Here is a 23,641-nt window from a genome sequence, read left to right as displayed (position 1 = left end):
AGAAAAACCTGAAAACCTTTTGTGAAGCAGCCAGGCAGTCTTAACTGAATGTACTGGATAACCTTATTTTAGCTCATCATTCAGCATTACACTGTCTTATGTTTCATTCTTGTCCCATGTGCACTTAGGTCAGATGTCAACATCCATGAAACTCTAGCCAAGTTGTGGGGAAAGACAGTAATATCCTTAAGCACCAATACTTGCCAGCTTGTCCCTAAAATTAACTGGGTTGTTGACCTAATGTGACACTGCTGACAATTAGAATGCACAGTCAAGATTTCCTTGCAAAGTAGATTTCATTAGAAAAAAAATCAAATATATTTGAAATGCCCGAGACCAGACAACTGTTCCCTAGAAATTTAGAGCAAAGAGAGTAGCTTTATGATGCTGATTCATTCTTTAGGAGAACATCCTGCGGACGTCAATTGACCCCTTGTCTATAAGGGGGTTAAAAAATATAGTTTTTCCAGTGCAGCTAAAGTTGCATTGAATTTAGAAGTCATTATAGACAAATAGAATCTGATGCATGTTTATGTTCCTGCGTTAGCCTTTTTCCATTCTGATGGGAAGATATTAGATTTATCTACTACCTTCTCAATAAAGTGAAACATCCTTGCATTACATCTAAACCTTTCACCCTCAACTTTTAGACTGACATTATGACATCACCCCTCTGTTCTTGCAAAGCCCTTTTTAGTTATTTCAATAATTTTTGTTCTTATTACCCAGGGTTCAACTAAATTTAAGACATATGAAATGGCAGAGAATGTCACTGATTGCGAGCAGCGGCGTGTTGGAACATCAAAAGAACAACACAATGGAACTTTTCCAGGTATGTTAGCAACTGTGTTAATGTATTTATAACAAAAAGTGTATATATATTGAATGAAATGTAGACATGACAACTGCACAAAAAGAGAATTCAGATAATGAAGGGAAGCACAAGGTTTTTAATGCTGAAAATCTTCTGTTTGGGTAATAAATTCCATGTAGCCATTGTGTGTTATGTAACACACAGTGACAAGAAAAAGTGAACCCTTTGGAATTACCAACATTGATGCATAAATCTGTCTTAAAATATGACATGATCTTTATGTAAATTACAATTATGAATAAACACAATATGTGTTAACTAATAACACACACATTATTGTATTGTTGTCCATATTCAATACACAATTCAAGTATTCACTGTGTGGATTGAAAAAAGTATGTGAACCTCTATGCAAATCACTTCAACAAAAGCTAATTGGAGTCCAAGCAATGAAATGGGATTAGAGGTGTATTTTAGATCTATTCTCAAGAGCCATTGGCTTATGAGAACCTTGCCTCACAAAAAAATCAAATTGTTGATTTGTATAAAGCTGGAAAGGGTTACTAAATTAATCTCGAAGAGTTTACATATTCATCAGTCCACAGTTAGACAAATTGTGTATAACCGGAGACAATTTAGTATTTGGCTTCTCTCCCTAGCAGTAGGCATGCAGCAAAGATGACTCCAAGGGCACAATGGAGAATGCCCAATTATTATTCAATTCTTTTATTTATATAGCACTAACAATTTACGCAGAGCTTCTTACAATACAAATATTCAAGGGGTATGACAAGACTAGAATTGACAGACTAAGACAAACTAATACATTAGGTGGAGAGAGGCCTGCTCGCAAGCTTAAAATCAATGAGGCAAAAAAGAACCCTAGACTAACAGCTAAAGGCTTAAAGGAATCGTTTGAACGGGTTTGCATCTCCATTCACGAGTCTACATATGCAAATCATTTAGCAGGCATGACATTTTTGGCAGGGTACCACTCAGGGAGGCTCTGCTCTCCACAAAAAAAAAAAAGTGCTACATGCCTGACGTTTGCCAAACAGAACCTCGACAGTCCACAATGCTACGGAGAAAATGTTTTGTGGAGTAAGGTTGAAGAACACACAGCAATATTTGTTGTGAAAATGGACACCATATACTTGTATAAAAGCATCATCCCAATGGTGAAATATGGTAGAGGGGAGCATCATGATTTAGGGGTGCTTTGCTACCCCAGGACATGGACAGCATGCAATCATTACCTGGTTTATCAAGGTTTCATACAGGATGATGTATACCAACTGAAGCTTAGAAAAAGTTTGGTGATGCAGCAGGACAATGACCTTAAACATCAAAGTAAATCTACTCAAGAATGATGTCAAAAAAATAAATTTTGCCTTTTGCAGTAGCCCAGTCAGAATCCAGACCTTAACCCATTAGAGATGCTGTTGAGTGTCCTTGAGAGCTGTTCACAACAGACATCCTAAGAACCTGGCTGAGGTTGTTTAAGGTTATTGCTCCCAAAGGAGGTTCGACAAGTTAAATCCATGGGTTCGCTTCCTTTTTCCACCAGCAGTGTAAATGTTTAATGGGTGTGTTCAATAACCACCTAATTAGCTTAAGCACAGTGTGTCTGTATTTGTGACCTAAATGTAGATCAGATCACATTCTATCATTTGACCCTCTATATTAATTTGTTTTGTTACTGATCCACCTTATTGGAAGTTTGCTTACCCTGTTCTGTAAATTGGTACCAGAGGTGCAGAGGCTTATACCCTATGGCAGGAATTCACAGATTGCACAGAGTTTTTTAGGTCATTTTTTCGACTTGATCCTGCCAATTGTAATTTTTTTTCTGGACATCTTTTTTGTACGTGAAGATAGGGATAGCAAATACAGGATACTAGAGAACTACATGTGCACAATAAACCAGACAAAATCCATAGAAATCCTATTTGAGAACATCTTTGTGTTATGATTCTACTTTGAGTTTAACCATATTTTTGGTATCATAATTCTTAAAGTTTTTGAGTACCCTCTGTGAATCTAGTGCCTGGTCCTTGTTAGATTTTATGGCACCCAGGCCAGGATATGAAGAACCCTGTTGGAGATACCCTGCTTCATGTTCCACTGATTTTATGATAGGATCTGGCCGGCTTTCCAGATAGCATTTATGCCAGGATCTGGGCTAAAAAAAAAAAAAAAGTACATGTTATGGTGTTCAGGCAAAGTGCCGTGTTAACCTCTACCATCCATGAATATAGGCATCTTACATGAAATGTTTTACTGTCTCTTACTCTATAGAAATAGGAGATATTTTTGGGGAGGAATGTGACATTAGAATTATTAAAGACATACTGTAGAAGAGCTGTGATAAGACTAGGGGAAACAACAAAATTCTAAGGATTTGGTTGGATAATTAAACAAAATAGCACTGTGCCAGAAGAAACCTTTGAAAATCATGATCTAAAATATATGAATTTATGTTAATTCCTAGATACAAGTAGAATATTTTAAAATGTAGTTGTATTTGGAACACTTCAATCCACACTAGGGCTGCAACAACTAATCGATAATGAACAGTTTACAGTTTCTCCGTACAGTCACTGCCGATTGGCCCGCCCACTTCCTTTTTCCAGTCCCTCCGTGCAGTCACTGCCGATTGGCTGTACGGAGGGACAGGGAGAAAGGGGTGGTGCCAATCAGCAGTGACTGCAGGGAGGGACAGGGAGAATGAAAGGGGTGGGGATAAAGTGCAGATTGGCTCCGCCCATTTCCTATACCATCGACATGGCTCAAGAACTCATCTAACTGGTGAATATAAAATTAATATTTGGGCTGCTGAAAGTTATGGGCAGTTATAGTTAATGGGGTGTTTAGGGTTAATTTAGGGGCAGTTGTGGTTGGTGGGGTCTTCTCTTCAGGGTTTATTTAATGCTGAGGACTGAGGGTTAATTTAATAAGGTTAACTTAAGGTGCAGTTAGAGGTAAAGGGGGGGGGGGCTAAGTGGAATCTAAATCCTGGGGACTGAAGATTAACCCTGTATTTATTTATAAAAGTATTGTCTGTGAACGAGTCTGCAAACCTATGAGTGCACTATGGCATATCAGGGGGGTATACGGCATACCTGGGGAAAACGGAGTGATATATCTGGGGGTATAAGGCATATGTGGGGAGGGCAGTGTGGCATTTCTGGGAGGCAGTGTGGCAAACCTGGGCTCAAATGGGCATAACTGGGGGGGGGGCAGGTTGGGAAATAAAAATGCATTTCTTGTTTTTATCAATTTTTTTTTATTCTGCTGTTTGTTTTTTACATCCTACGTTACTTTATTAAATTATTTTAACCCCTTAAGGACCAGGCTGTGTTTTACCTATTGTACCATTGGGACCGAGGCTGTTTTAATACTTTTGCGGTGTTCGTGTTTAGATGTAATTTTCTCTTCACTCATTTAGTGAACCCACACAAATTATATGTTGTTTTTTTCAGGACAAGAAGGGCTTTCTTCAGATACCATTGTTGTAATCATCTAATTTTCCATAAAAAAAATAATAAAATATGATGAAAAATGTAAAAAAAACCCCACATTTTCTGACTTTTACCCCAAAAATCTTTTACTCATCCAAAAAAGCTAATGAAAAAACCTACTAAATATATTCTACTATTTGTCCTGAGTTTAGAAATACCCAATGTTTTTATGTTTTTTTGCTTTTTTCTGCACGTTATGGAGCATTAAGTACAAGTAGCGTTTTGCTATTTCAAAACCATTTTTTCCAAATCTGGTAATTCTTCCCCCCATGTGCCATTTCGGGTATCTTTGAAGCCGGCCAATGCAATTTACCCCAAGGTATTTCAAATGCTAGTGTTTTAACCCTTTCCATGCATGAGATTCTACCACCAGCCTAACTTTGTGTTAGTATTTTTTTTGGTATTTTTTTTTACACAAATTGTACTTTGGGTATACATTTATAGCTCCAGGTATACGTCACTATCAAACAACACCCTAATATATGTTCAACAACATCTCTCGAGTACAGTGATACCACCCATGCATGGGTTTGACTGCTGTTTGGGGTTAAAAGGCCACATTTGGGAAGTGCGCTTTTTTTCCCCTATTTTGGTCAGTCTGTGCCTATGCCCTATCTTTGAGCCTGGCCACTACAATTTACCTCATAAAACCATATATTTTTTAAAACTAGACACCCCAAGGTACTTAAAATGGTAGTATTTAACCCTTTCCATGCATCAGATTCTACCACAAGCCTTTGCCACACTTTGTGGTAGTATTTTTTTTTTTGTATTTTTTTCACACAAATTGTACTTTGGGTATACATTTATAGCTCCAGGTATACGTCACTATCAAACAACACCCTAATATGTGTTCAGGAACATCTCCCGAGTTCAGTCATACCCCACATGTATGGGTTTGTCTGGTGTTTGGGGTTAAAATGCCACATTTTGGAAGTGCGCTTTTTTTTTTTTTTTTTTTTTTTTTTTTTCCCCATTTCGGTCAGTCTGTGCCTATGCCCTATCTTTGAGCCCGGCCACTCCAATTTACCCCATCAAACCATTCATTTTTTGAAATTAGACACCCCTTGGGTATTTGAAATGCTTTTATTTACATTTTTCCACGTCAGGATTTTTGGGAAGATACAACGCTAATTTTAGCACTTGCTCATAATAATAAACTTTATTTTTTTATTTTATTTATTTTACTCTTTTTGGACTCTTTTTTTTTTTTTATTTTTTTATTTTTTTTTTTTACATTTTGCTGGAACTGGATAGTTCCTCTAAAGCATAATAATTTTTAAATGTTACCATGTTTTTTTTTAAGCTTTTTCTTTTTTTCCTTTTTTTTTTTTTAATTTTTTTTAAATATTTTACTAATCACATAGTGATTAGAAAGCTGGGCTCCATTGACTTGTATGGTTGAATGTAGTACCTGTATTCAACCTGCAAGTGGAGCCAGAGTTCTCTAGAGGGTCTGGAGACTGTCTAGCGAACTTTTTCAACTTTATTATTTTTTTTCCCGGGCCGCCGCCATCTTGCGGATGGTGAAGACTGCATGCAGCTGCGGCTGTGACCGCTCTCCGGAGCGGTCACAGTCCATCAAGGGGTAAGTGTTTGGTGTCGCTGGATGCCTGATCGAGGCATTCCAGCGACACCATTGAAGTTTAGGAGGTGATCGTTGATCGCCTCCCTAAACGCTTTTAAAATGGGCGTCCGCCGCCATACAATGTATGGCGTCTGTTGACGCCCCGGGGAGGGGCCAGACATGGCCCATCATGCCGATCTCGGTGTTGCTGAATGCCTCGACATCGAGGCATTACAGCAACACCGTTTAAGCTTAGAAAGTGATCGTTGATCACTTTCTAAGCTTAAGTCTGATGACGTGTCAGGCACGTCATAGGTCGTTAAGTGACCCTTTTGCATGACGTGCCTGACCCGGCAATGGACGTTAAGGGGTTAAAGAAATGAAAAATTTACATTTTTTTTATCCGATTAATCGAAAAAAATAATCGGTAATCGATTATGAAAATAATTTAGTTGCAGCCCTAATCCACACATAAAAAATCACTGTGTAAGTCACAGTATATGATGTCAGGCTGAACTTCCATTGCTGAACTGTTTGGACGAACAGACTTCATTAGCACTACCATAAAGAATGAAGTCAGTAGTGGAGTGAAAAATGTACTATTTATTACATTTCTCCCTAACCTCAATATTCTACAGTCTAAAAAACTAGCAACATATGCCACCATTACCTTACTTAAAATGGAAAACAAAGGCATTTTGAGGAGGGTCATGCTATATAACAAACATGTTGTTATTGATGTATGTGTTATGTTATTGCAATGTTTGGAAATATTTTATAGCAAACATATTCACCACTTTGATCTGTTTGAGGGATAAGCGCATGGTCACTTCATTCACTTAAATGCTATTAGCTAAGGGATATTTATACAAGCAGATATGTGATATTCAGTTTGACTTTACTTTTAGATGTTTTAATTAAATCAGCTAGTTAAATGGAAATTGCCAGTGGTATCTGATGACGTGATTAGTATTGTATTGTTATGTTGGTCATATTTTCAAGGGCGCTCCTGGATTTTATGTGTTAATTACACATACTAATGAACTGCTTCCCTGCAGCATGTATCAACCCACACTAGGGGGAGCAATTAAAAAAAATAAAAAATCTGATTCATTTGTGTGAGGTTATGCAGCCAATGTACTGCAGGTAGCGCTTAATTTTTACTGGTCAGCTGTATGTGGTATGTATGCGTATATTATCTTGGAGGGATAAGACAACCTTGGCCTGTTAAATATGACAGCATGAGGCCCAATTTTTCTTGTTCTCCCCCTCTCTCGTAACAACATACGCATTTTCTTGCAATGTTCCTTAGTATAGTTTCATTTATTGCTAATTTTGTTACATAATGCTAATAGTAAAGAATATTTATAAATAATCTTCCTACATCCACTCTTTCTGCAGATCCATCTTTCCTGAGTGATAAGAGGAGAAGAGACAGAGAAGAAAGACAGAGTATTGTCCTCTGGAGAAAGCCACTAATTACCTTACAGTATTTTTTCTTGGAAATGCTTATAAACTTGAAGGAATGGAGTTTGAAGTAAATAATTCACTTTCTTACAATATTTTTCTTGTTAAATACATTTTGTTTATGCTATTTCCTGGCATATATATCATATGTAATAATATACACACGCACACTGTGTATTAAAATGCTTTCGAGCCATAAAAGCTTGTTAGATTGTTCCAAGCTACCATTTAGCAACCAGGAAAGAACCAGTCCGTTGTTTTATAAGATATGTAGCTGACCTAAGATTTCTTTACAATTAGAAGTATACATATGAAACAATTTTCCCTGCTTAACCTGAAAATAATGTAGATGTACTGCTCAGCAGTTATTTATTTGGAGAGACCTGGATCCATGATCTGGCAAGGAGAAAATATACTTTTTGACTTTTGAGTTTGTCATCCCCTAACTGAGTACATGGTTCTTAAATGCTGACATGTGTTTCATGGCATTTAATTGGAGTCCTAAAGCCCTGCCGATTCTCATTTAGCATGCCTTCCATGTCCTCTGTGTAAGGTGGATATGTATAAAGAGCCTGATACGAAGTTTGAAAAGTAGTCTTATCCCCATAACAGATATATGCCTGCTCATTCTACTCTGAAGTCCATTGGTTTTTATGAATAAAACAGCTTTTCAAACTTTTGTATAATTGTATGTGTATATGTATGCATATAATATATATACACGCATAACATTCATTGTGCCTGTCTTTTTTTTTTTTTTTTTAAATGTCATACTTAGAAGTATTATGTATACTTATGTCTGCTTTAAGACAATATTGTAAGGAGAATACTTAAGGATTTCTGCAGTATTTTTTATCTTTTATTCGCAAAATGAATCGTGATGTGGTTTTTTTTTTATATTGATTGGGTAAGTTCTATTCTAAATTGTGGCCATCTCTGTGCAGTGCCATGTCACCATGCTAATTTCATCGTGCACTTATAAACAGCACAGCATGGCATACTTTGTTTTGTTAGTAGAATGCAAATTTGCTTAGATGTAGATTGATATTGAAAAAGGTTACTTCATCGATTATTTTTACATTATCCAATGACTTTAATCTGCTATAGTAATGGTATTGAAAAATCAAAGTTATGTGGCCAATATGGAGGGCTGCAGTAAATAAACATAATCAGATGTACAAAATCCATATATTTTTATTTTTCTCAAGATGCACTAATTATTATTTTTCTCCCAAAAGATTATGGCACCGACGTGGGTTGGTGGTGTCCTTATTACTTCTGCTTACAATTCTTACAGTAGCGTATTATATTGAAGGAGCACATCAACAGGTATGTGTAACATACTTTCCTTGGTCATTATGTCTTCTGTATGTGATCTCTGTATGGCATTTTACATTTTATCTATTAATGTTTTCTGTTCATAACCCATAACCAGTCAAGAGTGATTTTAATGTTACATAATGTATGAATGTACCCTATATGCATCTTCAAACATATAGCTGTTACTGCTTTATGCGATGCAACCTATCCAAATGGCCCTTCAAAATGAATGATGGCAACTGCTGCTCGCGGAATCATGGAACTGGATTGATGTGTACATGGAGACAGCAGGCCAAATAACTTTTGACCGTGCTTCATTTGGGCCACTCATCAAAATGCCAACTGTATCTTTGTGAAATAATATTTCTTGGGCAGCATTTTGAAATAATCCTGTTTTTTTAACATCAGAATTACATTGTTACAACACAGACATAACTCTTTATCTTTAATACTCATCTGACAATGAAATGTAAACTTCAAGTTATATTGTATACAAATGTACTTATAATATGTAATTATTACCATGTATTATGTGTGTATAATATGATGTACCTTTTTTGTCCCAAGATCATTAAGTCTTGTATTAATCTGCATTTCCCTGGTGCTAATATGTGTGTAATATATACAGTTACAATCAAAATTATTCAACCCCCATTGCAAATCAGATTTATTGTCAAAAGTTCAGACCCTGAATAGAATCCCTCACAACAGCACAAATTTGCAAAACAGATGTCCCAAGCTCACCGGATGCAACTAATCAAGGGCTTCATTAGTTATACCAGGTGTGCATCTTTGCCTTTCACAAACTGGATAAAAAAAAGATAGCAAAGGCACTGAATGTTCCTAGAGACACCATTGGAAGCATAGATAGTGAGTTCAAAGTTAAAGGAACATTAGTTACACTACCTGGACGGGACAAAAAAGGAAGCAATAAATGGCTGCAACTAGATTTTTGAGAAGGCAGGTTGAGAAAAACCCCTGAGTGACTCCAAAACCTCTCCAGCAAGACTTTGTGGCAACAGGCACGGAGGTTTCAGTGAGCACAGTAAGGCACTAAACGCAGAAGGTTTCTATGCAAGAACTCCAAGACGTACACCATTACTGACCGAAAAGCACAAGAAAATTCGGCTACACTATGCTCAAAATCCTATCAATAAGCCACAGATGTTTTGGGATTCTGTTTTGTGGAGCGATGAACCAAATTTCCCCCGAGACTTGGTTGCAGAAGAACTCCTGGAAGATTCTATGCTGGCCGTCAGTCAACTGACTTCACATCTAACCATGGATAGGGTTCAAGAAGGGGAGAGGTTGCAAATCCAAAAATGTCACGCTCAGCGTTGAATACTGGAGCCCGGGAGCAGAGACTGGACAGCAGGATAGCCAGCGAAGGGCGACTCGGGCAGCTGGAAATTCAAGGCCAAAGACAAGCCAGTTCAACAACAGGAGGTAACCTGGAAGCAACAAAATCAGCAGGCAAATCGTAGTCGGGAACAAGCCTGGTCAAGAGCCAAAGTAGCTAACACCACAAAAGGGCAATGATTGAATCTCTGCCCAGGGTTTAAATGGTAAGCTCACCAGGATATGGGGTTAATAGGGTCACACTGTCCCTTTTAATCATAGATGTGCACACATGTACTTACACTACACAAGACAGGCCTGATACAAGCATGTCAGAGGAGTTGGGGTTGAGCCGCAGGGGGTGGCAGCGAAGGTTGGTAAGTCCTTGCAGAATATTACTGTACCATGAGGAATGGGCTAAGATTCTTCAGGAATACTGCCAGAAGCTGGTGTCTGGCTATACAGCTCATTTGCAGCAGGTCATAAAAGCAGAAGGGTGCACTACTATGTACTATTTTTTTTTGCCATGAAAGAGTTGAATAATTTTGAGGCTGGAGAAGTCATACGTTTTTTAATTGCTTTTGTTTGATTTGTTCATTACAAACAGCTGAAGGTCTGTAAATGTTGACAATACACCTGATTTGCAATGGAGGTCAGTCTAAGTCAGAGTTCCAATAATTCCTTGAAGCTTTCTTGAGTTACTCTTTTGGTTTTTTTGGTTTGTTTTTTTTACCTCATTGAACATTCTGCATTGTCCTTGGAGTCCTCTTGACTGGGCGCTCACTTCTAGGGAGAGTAGCCACAGTAGTAAATTGTAACCAATGATAAATGTTTTGCCTAACTGGACTGATGAATATGTAAATGTAGGCATGGTTCACATCAGCAGGTGCTTTCTGGAGAATAGCAAACTCAGACTGAGCGTTTTTTTTTTTGTAAAACACAGCTCCAATCCAGTTTCATTGATTGGGCTCTGGTTCTGTTTTCCATGTCATTTTAACTCCAATGTTCTGTTTCAGTATGTACAGTATGCGGAGAAGAGATTTTTATGGTGCGCCTACTGGGTAGGCTTAGGAATACTTTCCTCGGTTGGACTCGGAACGGGTCTTCATACCTTTCTACTATATTTGGTAAGTATCCTTTTTTATCTTTGTTGTGGATTATGAAGCATATGTTGAGTGAGTGAATACTAATGGGATAGAATCTGCTCTAAAAATGACCTGCAAGCACAGTGGAAGTAACCTTAAAATGCAGCATTTATCTTTTGTGGAGGAAATCATGACTCCTCCTCTGTGGGATTGACCTTTATAGTTGGGGAAATGACCTAGACCGTAAATGTACAAAGCCAAGATTATGTGGATGTTTGATACCATCCTCTCTGGAATTACATTGCTAATGTTACATGCATTTAAAGGATTATCTATTGTCTACCTGTGCTTTAACGTAAACATACGCGTGGGGTCTACAAATCTGGAAGTCGGCAGTTTTGTGGTGCCCTATCCTTAGTGACAACCTTCTACAAGAAGAGGCGTGAGCTCGCCTTGTATAATGCATTATAGACCCCTCACCATGTTAACTATACCTTTTATATAGTGCCAACCTGTCCTTTACTAGAAAATCTCACTTCATAATGCTCAGCAAGTTAGCAAAATGGTATATTCAGCTCACCTACAAGTAGAATGGTTGAGCATCAGGAGTAGAGATTACATCATCATAACCAAAATTGTTATTTAACCCCTTAATGAAAATTGCCGGTCCTGGCACGGCACGGAAAAGCATGTGCTTTACGACAATTGACGTGCCAGGACCGGCACGTCTTTAAACGGGTGCAGAAAGCGATCTACTATCGCTTTCTGCACCCAAAAAGCGTTGCTGAATGCCTCGACCTCGAGGCATTCAGCAACGCCGCGATCGGCACGAAGGGGCCATCTCTGGCCCCTCCACGGGGCGTCAACATCCGCCATACTTTGTATGGCGGCGGACGCCCGTTTTAAAAGCGTTTAGGAGGCGATCGACGATCGCCTCCTAAACTTAAATGGTGTCGCTGGAATGCCTCGATCAGGAGGCATCCAGCGACACCAAACACTAACCTTTTGATGGGCTGTGACCGCTCCGGAGAGCGGCCGCAGCTGCCGGCAATCTTCGCCATCAAGGAAGATGGCCGCCGTCCTGTAACAGGAACCACAAATTTTAAAAGTTCGCTAGATGGTCCAGACCATCTAGAGAACTTTGGCTCCACTTGCAGGTTGAATACAGGTACTGCATTCACCATGCAAGTCAATGGAGCCCAGCTTTCTAATCACAGTGTGATTAGTAAAAATAAATTAAAAAATAAAATAAAATTAATAATAATTAGAAAAAAATAGTAAAAAAACAGTAAAATGTAAAAATCATTTCCCACTGATGTCACTATCAGGGGAACCTCCAAGTTGAAAAAAAATGTTAAATTTTTTTTAAAAAAAAATAATAAAAAAAAATATATATATATATATAAAAAATATATTTTTGTGAGCAAGTCCTAAAATTAGCATATTAGCTTAAAACAATTCTCGCATGGAAAGAGTTAAAATACTGGCATATTAAATGCCCGTGGGGTGTCTACTTTAAAAAAATGTATGATTTGATGGGGTAAATTGAATGGGCCAGGTTCAACAACGTCCCAATTAACACGGGGGGAAGGATGGCCACACATCTAATTTCCAATTAGAAAAATGCACACGTACCAAATGTGGCCTTTTAGTTCCCCCAAAAAATGACACACCCATGCATGTGGGGTATCACTGCACTCAGGAGATGTTGCTGAACACATTATGGGGTGTCGTGTGACAGCGGCATATACCAGGAGCTGTAAATTCATACATAAAGTAGGTGTGTGTGGGAAAAATACACACACAAAAATATTACTGCAAACTTTGAAAAAATGCTGGTGGTAAAATATGTGCATGCAAAGAGTTAAAATACCAGCATTTAAAATACCCTGTGGTGTCTAGTTTTGAAAAATATATGGTTTTGTTGGGCACACTGAAATGGCCTGGCTCAAAGATGTACCAAATAGGGCATGGGCAGTGGATCCCAAATGCCAAAGTTCAACATTGAAAAATGCGCATGCCCCAAATGTGGCCCTTTTGCCCCCAAACAGCCAGGCAAAATCATTCATGTGGGGTATCGCTGCGCTCAGGAGATGTTGCTGAACACATATTGGGGTGTTTTGTGATTGACATATACGAGAACATTTTAATTCATACCTGAATTAAAATGTGTGTGGAAAACCAAATGCAAAAAAATGACTACCACAAAGTCTGACAAAGACTGGTGGTAGATATGGTGCATGGAAAGAGTTAAAATACTAGCATTTGAAATACCCTGGGGTGTCTAGTTTTCAAAAATATATGGGTTTATTGGGCACACTGAAATGGCCCGGCTCAAAGATGTACCAAATAGGGCATGGGCAGTGGATCCCCAAATGCCAAAGTTCAACATTGAAAAATGCGCATGCCCCAAATGTGGCCCTTTTGCCCCCAAACAGCCAGGCAAAATCATTCATGTGGGGTATCGCTGCGCTCAGGAGATGTTGCTGAACACATATTGGGGTGTTTTGTGATAGTGACATAAACTAGAACATTTTAATTCATACCTGAAGTAAAATGTGTATGACAAAACAAATGCAAAAAAATGACTACCATAAAGTTTGACAAAGACTGGTGGTAGATATGGTGCATGGAAAGAGTTAAAATACTAGCATTTGGAATACCCTGGGGTGTCTAGTTTTCAAAAATATATGACTTGATGGGGTAAATTGCATTGGCCGGGTTCAAAGATACCTGAAATGGCACATGGGGGGAAGAATTACCAGATTTGGAAAAAATGCCTTTGAAATAGCAAAACGCTACCTGTACTTATTGCCCCATAATGGGTAGAAAAAAGCAAAAAAACATAAAAACATTGGGTATTTCTAAACTCAGGACAAATAGTAGAATCTATTTAGCAGGTTTTTTCATTACCTTTTATAGATGAGTAAAAGATGTTTCAACTAAAAGTTAGAAACAGTCATTTTTTTCTAAATTTTTCACCATATTTTTTTAATAGTAAATAATATGATACAATCAAAACAATGTCATCTAAAGAAAGCCCTTCTTGTCCTGAAAAAAACAATATCTAATGTGTGTGGGTTCAGTAAACGGGAAAGAAGAAAATTACAGCTAAACACAAGCAGCGCAGAAATGTTAAAAAGGCCATTGTCACAAAGGGTACAAAAAGTAAAATCAGCCTTTGTCTCGAAGGGGTTAAAGAGGAGATAATCCTATCAAGAACGAAAGTGGATACAGCAGAGGACATAGAGTGAAGGATACACAGGGTACTTAGAACACTGTGACCCGTCACTGACTTATAATGCTACCTGACCCAAAGTCCTATGGAATATTATTGTGCCTCAGAGGACATGGGACAAATTTAAAATCTACTCAACATATAAGATTATGGTCTGTATAGGACCATTGTTGAAGACCAGAAGGCAACAATATGTGGAATCTGCATTTTATCTTTAATTTTCTACCACAATTAACTTACATGGTTTTTACCTTAAATAAAAATAAAATCAAATCTTTCACATCTGTAATATTGTTTAGTTTGTTTTAGTAATTTTCATAAATTTACATGTGTTTTCAAAAACATTGAGTCGGTCATTGTTATGCATAAACGGAAATTTAGGTCCAAAGTTTGCAAGCTGATCTTTGCACTGGTGGCATGTCAAACTTTTCACAAATCAAGCTGCTACAGCAGGGGTCGTGTATCAAAAGCAAATCTGGTGCAAAATGTGTTTCAGAATAGATTGTTTGTGATAGCTACAGAATTGCCTTTTATACATAACCCAATGTATCATTTTATATGTTTTATTTCCCTTTTAGTTTGTTGACTTGATAAATATTAATGTGCTCCGCCTATCAAGGAACAGCTGTATGCTGGCCATTCAGTTTATACGTATATCTGTAAATATATTATCTGTAAACTTAGTTAACTGTCTACACTTTGTAGTGCATTTTTTTAATTAGTGTGTCTCTTGAATTGACTTTTTTGTGTATTTTGTTTCATTTCAAAACACCTTTATGTGGAGCTCTGATTTCTTTTTCAGTTTTAAAACATATTGCAACCTTTTTAAAATAATTGTAAAATAAAATAAATAGGTTTATGGTGGCAAATATGTTAGAGTAAACCAGTATTTAAAAAAGTATGCTAACATAGACTGCAATTTTTGCACAATTTTTTTTACAGTTCCTATTATATGAGAGACCCTCAAAAAAAAATAATAAAAAAAAGCCATAACCAAAGCCTCAGATACTGCATCTTTTTGAGGTACACATTGCACTGCCTTGCAACTTGCTCTCTCCCAGTGGAGCTGTGTCAGTGTTGTTGCATCATAAAGAAATCCTGCCGACTAAACTATTAATAATCCACTCTAGTTAGAATCTCCATTGTGTGCAACCACTTAACCAATGTAGCGTTGGCCACATTTTTAAAAGCGTAAAGGTCCCACATAATAATAAATTAATAATTAAATAATATTTATTTTTCCCGAGTAATCACGCAGATAATTAGGACGGTAGAACCCGTTTCACTTTCAAGATCAGTGCTTCAAAGTTCAAATAAATACTATAGGTTAGAGATCGGTCAAGTGGCAGAACCACCTCTCTTAGATATGGTATCAGTCATATTTTCTATTAGTGCTGCACATAACATTGCTTAAATAGACTGATATGGAAGAGCGCTTTATTTATTTTTTTTTTTTGCAGGGGGGGGTAGGTAACATTTTAATCCAATATCAATTAATTGAATTTATGAAACTGGATAAGGAAAAATACAATTATTCCTAAAAACATTTTAAACAATCTTCTACCTCCTTGTATTTTATCCTGTATGTATTCTCCATTGTAAAGTACATTGAAAAATAATTGGGGTTAGATGGGGACTTGGTCTGATGCCTATAATTTCCAAACAGAAAATGGCTGCTGTACTCTTGTAGCTAAAATGTATTGTAGCAATTTTGTGATTGCTATTCAACAAAGTAACTCGTATGATGAGCTGCATTGAAAATCAAAGTATTTTTCAGGGCCCTAAGTAAAAGCATTTGGTAGCTCACTGCGAACAAGAATGACTGACTGATTTCATTATATAAAACTAAGGAATGCAAAACATATGCTGATTTTTTTATTTATTTTGAGCCCATTTATAGTAATTTGTTTGTCAATCGCTTTTCTGTATCTGCCCCATCTTGGGTTGGGCGGAGTACATAATTCACTGGACCTGAAGCAGGGATTCAAAACCTTTTTGATAAAGTTTGATTGTCACAATGCATTTTTATGGTTTGTGATTTACACAAAGCTTTCAGCATACCTCCCAATCGTGACAATGTCAAGTCAGGACAAATGATGACCAAGGGGTAGGGACATGTATAGATGTATGTATGGTTTGTGAGTTATGGAATGCCTGAACGTTCTGCTCTTGTTAGAGAACACTGCCATCTCCTGTAACAGATTGAAACTGCAATTACATTTAGGTATATACATTTTTATTTATAGTGGTGTGCTTTGTAAGATCTTGAAGTTTTATACATCATTCTTTCAAAGCTTTCATTGTAATCTTTTGTAAGAGTTCGCCAGAGAATTTGCAATGTTGACTGCATGTTAGTTCCCTGGCACATATATACTTAACGTTTTTTTTGGTTTTGGATAAACCTGTGTTGTGTTTGCAATTGTTTGATATCTATGAGAGCAGCGTATTTTTTTTGTATTTTTTATAAGATCAAAAGTTAAACAATAAAGATATTTTTTACAGCCTTCTTTGCTTATATTTACAAAGGGTGCCAATATTAGTGAAGGGCACTAAATACGATAAAACAAACTGTTTCATGATCTACCATACTAAAGTAGATTATTAAATGATCAATATACATGCAGAGCCCTGGCAGAGAGGGCAGTGGAATGCAGAGTCCTTCCTAATACTCTTTTTGTAGCAGACTGCATCTTTTTTTGAAGCTTCTGTTTGGTACCAGTTTGGATTGTGCAAGGAAAATGCCTTCTGGTAAGACGCAGGGCATTTTGGTCTTGCACATTTGGGGTGATATCCTTTTTCTCAAGATTTTTAACTGGTACTCTAAAAATGTATAGGACTTTCCAGTCCTGAACTTTTCGTACAGCGCATATGTGTTGAACATGGCAACCTGGGTTTTGTATTTTATTTTTTATGCAACGTTAGGTAGACGCTGATGAGAGAGATCTTCTCCCATATTCGTATTGTTGTTGATCATACATTGCGGTTTCATGACCTATGCATTGCCTTCTCCTCTCACACTGACAGGTACCACTTGTTCGTTGGGTATAGTGCATCTTTCTTGTCGGTGTACGTAAGAGCCAGAATTTCTGCATTGTGCAAAGGATTTGATTATTTGAAAAAATTCACAAAATGTTCTTATTTTGTAGGGTGTCAGGTGTGGCTCCCTTGTTCAACTGCCAGACACTGGCGGTGTAGATGTTAGTTTGGGCTTTTACAGCTCAAAATAAGAGTTACAGGAAAAACAAATTAACATTTACTGGCACCAATGCCACATCTCATGCCAGTCGCAATAAATAGATACATTTGGGGGTATCCAACTTTGGTCAGGTTCCATAGACCTTATTTTAGATGGAAGAACCTGAGCATCATCTGACACATCATATATTTGCTCAATATCTGACACTCAGAGTGACTTTGCCAGCGTGGAATATTCTTGTAGGCTGTACACGCATGACTGTACTTCTCACGGGACCGGTGCAACCATATACAGTACAGTTTAACTATCAGGGGAAATGGAGTCTTTAGTCGAAGGTGATCTTTTACTTACAACATACAAAAAAAATCCATCATATAAGCTTTTGTCACCCCCCCCAAGTAAATAGAGCCTCAGACAAAAAATGTCAAATTGGTATGAGACAACTCTAGAATAAATAAGTAGCAGTGCTCTCTTCCATCACCTGGTGGCATTAGACTCAAAGCTATTCTGTATTTTCTGTGGTTTAGCGTTACTGTGGTTATCTTTGTTTTTAAGATCAGTAAATGACCTTACTGATTTAATTAGATCACTGTCTGCGGTACTGGTTATTTTTGTTACATATACTCAATAGAACACTTATCATACATGTTCCTTAAATAGTCTAACACTTGCCCAAACCACAGGGCTGTTGTGTCTCAGTTCAAATGAGCTAGTTGGCAGACTCCTGACCTAAACGAAGTCCACCCCTTTCCCAGCTGCCCTGACTCTTGTTAGGAACTGGCAGCTGTATAGACATATAGACAAAAGTTTAGTCATCACATGGACTATAAGATAATTAAGATCATGGGTATTTAAAATGTTGGCAAAGCAGACAAACTCACTTAAAAGTGGGAAGTCCCATGTTTTTTTTTTTTCTCCCCTACTACAAAATACTGAGCCGTGTACAGTAATGTAGGTTTATATTGCCAAAATCTCATTTGTTTCAATAAACTTCCTTTTATCTGCTGCAATCGTGGCCAGTCACGTGAAACACCACACTCAACTGGTCCTTTGTGGGAATGCTAATTAATTCTGTTCCTCACAAAACTATTAATCGTCGTCCAGATGAATGATTAAGACTGAGCCATTTTCTTGGTTATCACAGACCATATGTTAAGGAGTCAGAGGTTGTCCCCCGGGCCGGTCTAAACTTGCTTACAAATGTGGGTTGAATACGAGTCCAACTTGGACCTGCGTAGTCCAGTCCAGACCAGCCCTTTGTAAACAATATTTTACTGGCTCTGGCAGACAGGTACACAGCAGCATCACCTAGCGTGAGGCATGTGATCCTGTGTTTAAAGCGAGTACTACGGTAAATGAGATAAAGGGGCGATATTGGGAGGGGAGTTCTTATGAATGAATGCATATGTGTGTAAACTTGTAAGTGGATGATCATGTGTGCGTTTTCTCTTGCGTGTTTATATCCTTGGGTGTTCACTTGAATATGTAAGTGTGTTGAGTATGTGTAAGTTTGTGTTAACATGAGTTTGTATATATATATATATATGTCTGCCAGTGCATATGTAGGGGAGCAAAGGACTGATGGGCTTTACTTGTCCTGCGGCCAAGAATATGCAGAATATGCCAGCCTTCTCCTGATAGTCTCTAGTAGATTGATTTAAAATAATAGAACACATAAAAATAATCCATATGCAGCTGTCCAGAGACATATGTAAATATGCTTTTTTTGTTTTGTTTTACGCTCCCCTTCTTTCCTATTAAAAAAGGACCTCAAACTAGATTTTTTTTTTTTCTATTTAGATATCTATGATGATGTGTGAATATATGCATTTTTATTTATCTATTACAAGTAACCCTTCACGCAACTTCAAGAAAATTCACCTGGGTGCATCCATAATGTTTGGCAAAATTATATATAAATTATTTAGGGAACTATCCAGCTCCCCTCCTACCCATTTCAGATAAAAAGGATACAAAGTAAATCAGAAAAAGTAATAGTCACGCTTATATATGTACGTCAATCGATAGTGGCCACAATTTCTGCAGGTGTATATTCGGTACATGCAGTAAGACACCCTCCAGATATGACAGGCAAGGGATATGCTATATTTGCGAGTTAGTGTATCGTCCGTTTTGTGTTTTCCTTTTCCTGCACAGTGATGATGTATTGTGGGGACTGAGGTCCCCATTAACCAACTGTAACATGAAATCATTTTCTAAATATAAGCTTTTGTGAATCATTCCATAATGGATTAAACATCTGCTATAGCCAGTTTAAGTGGAAAACTAGATTTCTGAATGCAAAAATTACTTGTCTGCTATATGCAAATTTGTACCCACCATATGAGTCAGTCTGTCGTGCAGAGACAGGGACAGGAAATCGACATATCATAGCACAAAAATAGACTAGCATGGGAAACAAGTCTGATTTTAATAGAAGGCAGCTAGAAAACATAGATGGTGATGTTTCCCTCTTTGGTTTACGTTAAATTAATCTTTGTGCTAATTCAGCATCAATGACTCTAGCTGAAGTACGTAACTCTTGGCATGTTAACGTTGGGCAAACAATAGTTTTGGCAGAGTAAACATGCATGAGTTTGCATACTTTCATTCTGTGTTCTTTCACGGATTTAGTGTCATACCAGGAAAGGTACAGCACAAGATGCTGGGGCTACAACAAAAGGAAACTGGAAGCTTTCTGTTTCTGAAATTAACCCTGTACAACATAGGCTTTCCAGTTGGTCTTTGCTTTTTTTATTATTATTCCTTAATATCATAATTCATATTAATTATTTAAACATTTAAGATCAACATATATCACACACAAACTAAATACCAATAAACAATACTTAATATTTTTATATATTCAACTGATGCATTTGTTTCCTCTGCAGGCTTTTGGTCATTCAAATTACTTATTGGAAATAAGCGCACACTAAAACTCAAGGATCCATATATTTTGGTATAATGTCTTAGATCTCTTAAGAGGAGCATCACATTAGAAGTGCACTTTTTACAACCATACAATGGAACATCTTTGACAAGGATATTGTTGGAACTTCTTCTTTGTAAGCAAACAACATACAAATAGGCAATACATCACTATAGGGAAAGCATAGACCGTGCACAGTTTGAAATGAAATAATAATAAAAAATTATGAATGATGAAAAATGACTGAATTTGCTTATGATGTTACATAGTAGAAAAGATGAGTAGGACTCATGTTATGGTTCTTTCTACTGGATCACTGTTGATCTCGGTCATAGTATCATTTACACTTGATCTAAAAGCATATGCTTAATACAGAAGATTCGATATTTCAACTTTCCATTCAAAAAATGGGTTGTCTACATTTTTCATGTCAGATTTTCATTGATTAAGCTGACGAATAAGCATTTTTCATGGTTGACCATGTTTGCACGTGTTTGACAGAAGTTCTGCATTATTTGTAAAAAGCACATGATGGCACGACGTTAAGTAGAGTGTGGGTTTGAAGAAGAATTCCTATTTTAAAACTATGACTACTTTTGATCCGCTGCTGCTGTTTTGTGAAGAGAGAATGAAAGGCAGCCAAAGTACCGTGGTTTGGTATTACCCTTACTGCTTTGTGTTTGGTGGTTGATGGCACAATTACTGGAGAGATGAGTATGAAATAATGTATTTCCTGGCATATTAATGGCTGCAGGCCAGTAGGATTTTGTTTTGTTCTTTTTGCCCCTTTTATTTACCTTTTATGATTGCCTGACAAGTTCTACTATTGTAAAGAGTGACTCACCTTTTGCAGCTTTCATGCTTTTTATCCTGTACAACAGAAACAAATGTGAGCTCTATGGGAAACATTTTTTAATATGTCCACGGTGTCAGGATAATTCCCACCTTTGTGCATAATAGTTATTTTGAGGAAGCAGAACAAACCACTACTTTGGAATAGAGAAAAGTCCATTATTTTACTGAGTAGTAGTATTTATCAGGTGTAGTTATCTAATCTTAAATTGGTTTAAGGTAAGATAAATGAAAATGTGATCAGATAGCCTTGATGTGCAGAAATAAATGGTACTTAGAAACAAAACATACCATCGCTACAGCAAATCAGTTGAATCAAATAAGAGAGAAAGTTGAAACACATTTTTCTAACTATATAACACACGCATATAGTGGGAAAAAATTTAAAAAGCCCTGACATACCATTTGCCCTAGTACTATATTTAAAAAGTATAAACCACCTTGTTCACCACCACAAAATACTTTAAGTCAAAAGTATTAAAAATACCACCCTATAGAATACTATGTAAGGGATGAATGAGCCCCCCTCAAAGAAAATAAGATATATATGTAAAGAACGCACCAGACATAAACATGTTTAGGAGAAATTAAAAAAAAAAAATTGGAAAACATTTATTTTTTTTACATAGTAGCAGTCAGTTTTTATTTTTTGTTATGGTTTCAAATAAAAGCCCTATTGTTCCTGATAAAAGAATGTATAATTTGCATATGTACATCAAACATGCAAAAGGGAAATATTAAACCTACATATTGTAAAAACACTGATGTTAAAAAATCATTTGCAGACCTAAGTGTATTGTATTTTGCTGGAGATTATTTTATTTTCCACCTTCCACCCCTTCCTCTTTTGTTCCCACCCCCCTCTGTAAGCTCCACCTTTTTCCTCTGAGCTCCACCTCTTCCTTTCAGTATTTTAAGCGTGGATACCAAGTATCTATTTGTACATTTAGTTTGTTTTGTGCACCATTTTAAAGATTTTATTTTAAGAGATAATAAGCTTCTCTTAAAATATCAGTCATCCATGTTAACTGGAAAGCTCACATTTGTTGAATTAGCCCATGGCCAGTCCATAATCTGAGCATGGTCTGTAACTGCAACCACTATTACTGTACATTTAGTGCTATTAGTTTTAGAAATAGAGATTGCTCAATTATTAATACATCAAGATATTGTTAGATGTATATATGCATATGCACAGCATACCAGAGGGCCTTTAAAATGTGCCATGTGCTTAAACTTACAACGGATCCTATCAACAGATAAATCCAAACACACATCAGTGAAACCCAGATATTTATTCGCAAACATCAACTGGCAGCTAATCTGTCATCCTAGCTACTATAGTTACACTTATCCAGGAGAATGAATCTACAGATACATTTATAAAACGTATAGGCACTGATAGACACACTCTCTGGCTTCTTCGTTAACACAATCCCTGTTCTACATCTATCTAATATTAGGGTTCTAACTGAAAGCGTCTATTTTCCCCATAATGCAGCACAAAATATATTAAAAACGGGAATCCAGGAACCCACAATGTTGGTTACGATAAAACAAGACTTTTAAATGTACAACAAATACTATAATCCCTATTTATAATATATAGATAGATACAATTTCTTATTTACAAATACCGAACATGCATGATCATATCTACCTGTCCTGAGATCTCCAGGTGTGTGATATAGCCCTTCTCCTGTATTACTGCCTATACTAAGCTGACTGGTCCTTGGTATGGAAGAAAGTCCTAACCGGGTTTAATGGGGAACCATTTGATTGGTTGCTGGCTAGAGATGGGAAGGTCTCGGGGGGGAGGGAGGAACAATTTGAAAAAAAAAACATTCCAAAGCCCCCCCTTTGAAACAAAATGGAGTGTGGAATGTCTTTTTATAATGATAAATAATGTTTATTACATGGCATTCAATCTATATTACATGAAGACCTTTATGAAAGATGCAATGTGTCCACATCCGACTGGCACAAATAATGCCAGTTACTAAACTTTTCCATTTGCAATTGGTGCTAAGGTGCAAATCTGATTGGACGATTGTGATCGCTCTCCCAGTCCAATTCATGTAGGAGGGTTAGAGAAGATCGTTTATTTTAGGGAAAGGGGGATTACTTCTACTCATGTATAGAAATATCTTATTATTTACTAAATAAGCTGTATTTTTATTTCAAGCAATTTCATGTTCCCAGTGTAACAAAATAATTTTAATTTTGTAAAACTGCTCTGTAATATTGGCATAAACTGCAGACACTCGGAGATGACTTAACAGCAACTTTCTTTATTTTTGTTTCTTAACAT

General features: G+C 37.0%; 1 protein-coding gene across 3 annotated transcripts in view; it reads left to right on the top strand.

Moving 5' to 3' along the window:
* Window positions 1-756: 756 nt before the first annotated feature.
* The window catches only part of LOC149286283 (vacuole membrane protein 1), a 66,172-nt gene continuing 43,287 nt past the window's right edge, over window positions 757-23,641 (top strand). For 2 of the 3 annotated variants that reach the window (XM_089494299.1, XM_089494297.1), the window contains exons 1-4: window positions 757-832; window positions 7,304-7,439; window positions 8,608-8,698; window positions 11,044-11,154. In XM_089494299.1, coding sequence (XP_089350425.1) covers window positions 757-832; window positions 7,304-7,439; window positions 8,608-8,698; window positions 11,044-11,154 — 414 coding nt within the window. The remainder of the gene's footprint in view (window positions 833-7,303; window positions 7,440-8,607; window positions 8,699-11,043; window positions 11,155-23,641) is intronic. The other variant, XM_089494298.1, reaches the window with a different exon arrangement.

This window comes from Sceloporus occidentalis, unplaced genomic scaffold (assembly GCF_023333645.1).
Source record: "Sceloporus occidentalis isolate IW3139 unplaced genomic scaffold, rSceOcc1.0.p SCAF_71, whole genome shotgun sequence".
Classification (NCBI taxonomy): domain Eukaryota; kingdom Metazoa; phylum Chordata; class Lepidosauria; order Squamata; family Phrynosomatidae; genus Sceloporus; species Sceloporus occidentalis.
The sequence above is the reverse complement of the archived record's forward strand: the minus strand, read 5'-3'. Positions and strand labels throughout refer to the sequence as shown.